Below are 3,009 nucleotides of genomic sequence, written 5' to 3' on the forward strand. Positions count from 1 at the left end.
CTACAGTAGGTCAGGAATGACTTTTTAAAAAATAAAAAAAATGTTCTAGTCTTTTTTATGGGGGGGGGGGGGGATGTTAGAAATCCAGCTTTCAGCCCATTTTGTGGACAGAGCAGCCAATGACAGGACGCAGCTAAAGCAGCTGCCTGTGTAATCCCTTCACCTGCCCTCTGAATGGCCCTGCTCTGCGCTCTCTGCTATTTAAACACCATCGACACGGGTGGAGAAGTGGACAGCTCCCAACGCAGATGAACAGCGCCGCGCCCAGGCGCCATGGCTAGATGCGCTCCTGGCGGTGGGCGCCCAGCAGCCTCCTCTCTTTGTGCTGAATGAAAACAGCATTTTCTCCCTGCTGCCGCGTTATTCCCGAACACTGGCGGATGTTGGAGCACCTGTAGCTGATTGTGGATCACAGCCTCAGAAATCTCGGATTGTTTCCCCCTATCTACTGGAGACGGGCTGTGATGCCGTTTGAGGAAGCGCAAATGTAACCTAAAGCCTTTTAGGTGAGGGAAGCTTTTCTTTCTAAGCCGCTCTGTGTGCCTGCTGGTGCAGGAGGGAGCATGGATAGGGATGCTTTTCCTTTGACTGGAGCACTGTGTGGATTTGTAGAGCAGGAGTGGAGACTGAACTGAGGAGAGGGACCTAGGAACCTTGACTAACCTCGCTTTTTACCCTAAAATACTTTAGTTTGTTGTTTCACATTTTCAAAAGGAGCATAATATTTTTTTTTTCACCAGTCATGGGGAAAGAGGAGTGTAAAACAATGCTGGATGCTTTGAACAAAGTCACAGCCTGCTACAGGCACCTGGTCATTGCTCTGGGAAGCACATCAGATTCCCAGAACCTTCGCGAGGAGCTGAAGAAGACCCGCAAAAAAGCTCAGGAGCTGGCTGTGGCCAACAGGACTAAACTGACCACCCTGCTCAAAGACAAAACCATCAGCACAGAGGACCGAGCGGAGTACGAGCGCCTGTGGGTGCTGTTCTCCAGCAGCATGGAGCTTTTGGAGGTGGACATGAAGCGATCCTTGGAGATAGGGCAGGACTTTCCGCTTAAAGTGCCCACCAGGCACCTCATCCAGACGGGCATGACTGGCAGCACCAACGCGGTTGCCGCCCGGGCCATGAGCGTCCAGAACATGAAGTATGAGGCGGACAGTAACATCGACACAGCGGACCTAAGGGACCTGCAGAGCGAGATCACCCAGGTGAGCCAGATGATGGAGGAGATGGAGATGAAGGTTCAGGTGGCACCATGGGCGGTGGTGGCCAAACAGGAAGCGGGCGCAGAGCTCAAATCCAACATGAGTGTGGGGAACTCTTCCGTGGGTGTGATCTCCATCTGCGAAGAGGAGCCCAAAGATGATGAAGGTGGAAATGGCAGGGAGGGGAGCTCTGCGTCCATCGGCGCCGTGGTGGTGTTCTTCATCATCGTAGCTGTCGCTCTGGTCCTGGGATACTTAGTTGTCAATATGTAGGGATCTATCTGAGCAAGAAGGACACCTTCTTCCACAGTAGGAAGCCGTGTGAAAAGGCAAGAGCTTCACAAGACAGAGAGGGAGGTCTTGGAGCAGTGAAAAAAAATATTACCCAAAGTTATAAATCTTATGGATTTGTGAATGTATTTGATGGAGCAAAGGAGTTGCACTTAATAGAACATAGACTAGTACATTAAAGTCAGTGTGCCCATGAGAGAGAATGGCCACGAGTCCTTAAAGCCGTTTGGAGGGGGAATAGGTCAAGTATTTTTGGAGGAGTGGAAAAAAAAAATAGTCAAAAATTACGTGATAGTGTCTGGCCATCAAGGGGATATACACCACACGTAATCCAAATGGATTAGTGGAAAAGCTCAAGCGTAAATGTTGCCGATGGTTAAGTATCCCCGGTGATGTCCATCTGACTGATGCTTTAAAGTCTCACTTTCATCCAGAAGAATCAGATGTGTCCAAACAACAGGAGAAACATCTACTCTAAAAATACGGTTCATGTTTTATATGCCTTTGGAAACTAGAGCCAGCAGTTAATCCCAACTCATCACTTTGGTAGGGTGTGCACAAATCCGCACTGTTCCACACTCCTGTCAGCACAATTTTAATGCATCATAATAATCTCTGCAACCGCACTGTAATGGACCTGCGTCTCACTCAACTCGATCAAATTTCAGCGGCTGCATGAGGAGGATGAGATGTGCACTGTCATTTGTTATTGCACCTTTTCTCTGTTAAGCCAGTTCTTTCTATTCAGGGTTTTCTTGCAGTTTTGAATGTAAAAACATTACATGTGAATGGAAGATTTGTACATACAGTCCATACTGCAGTTTCAGGTCATGTAAATATAATCTAGTATATTTATTATAATAAAATTTTGAAACTCACTTGAGAATGTGTTTTAAGTTCAAATAGATCTGGTGCTACACATCTATGTGCATTGTATCTATGCCATGTGACAATGCCTTGTTGCCTTTGACATAAATCTTATCACTGCTGGTTGGGACAAATGTCAGATCCAGTGGGTCTTCACTACAAAGCTGGAGATACATACATCTAATGCCCTTAGTGGTATTTCAAGCAGGGGATTAGTCCCAGACTTAACAACCTTAGTGTTAAATTATCGTTAAAGGAGAGTGACACAGATGCTCCTTCAGCTCCTTAATAGTTTTAAATGTAAGAGTCTTTGCAGATATTTTTGGACTGGCACGAAGGCAAGTCTACAAGTAATGGGATAATTGTCCCAGGCTAAAATTAACTTAGTAAACTATATATATAAAAAAAAAATAATAAAGATGTGGAATTGACACATAGCTTCCAATATTAAAAATGTGAAACAATGATTAAAGTTCAGAGAAAATGTATTTAGATGTGTTTGGTATTCATCTAAAAAACAAGATGACCAACTAAAAATCAAAAAATAAAATTGTTCCTTGGATGAAAAAATCATCAGGTCTTTTTTTAAGAAAAGATTTGCTGGAGTCTTGAGGAATATTTTTGTTTAAAGGTATTTTAATCAG

At 44.7% G+C, this 3,009-nt stretch overlaps 1 protein-coding gene across 1 annotated transcript; it reads left to right on the top strand.

Annotated features, from left to right (window-relative positions):
- Nucleotides 1–203: 203 nt before the first annotated feature.
- LOC119794631 (regulator of G-protein signaling 9-binding protein) lies at nt 204–2,761 on the top strand. Its single transcript, XM_038302258.1, has one exon. The coding sequence runs from the start codon at nt 743–745 to the stop codon at nt 1,478–1,480; it is 738 nt and encodes a 245-aa protein (XP_038158186.1). The 5' UTR covers nt 204–742; the 3' UTR covers nt 1,481–2,761.
- The last annotated feature ends 248 nt before the right edge of the window (nt 2,762–3,009 follow it).

The sequence above is a fragment of the Cyprinodon tularosa genome, unplaced genomic scaffold (assembly GCF_016077235.1).
Source record: "Cyprinodon tularosa strain WSP-4 unplaced genomic scaffold, ASM1607723v1 ctg485, whole genome shotgun sequence".
NCBI classification, from domain to species: Eukaryota; Metazoa; Chordata; class Actinopteri; order Cyprinodontiformes; family Cyprinodontidae; genus Cyprinodon; species Cyprinodon tularosa.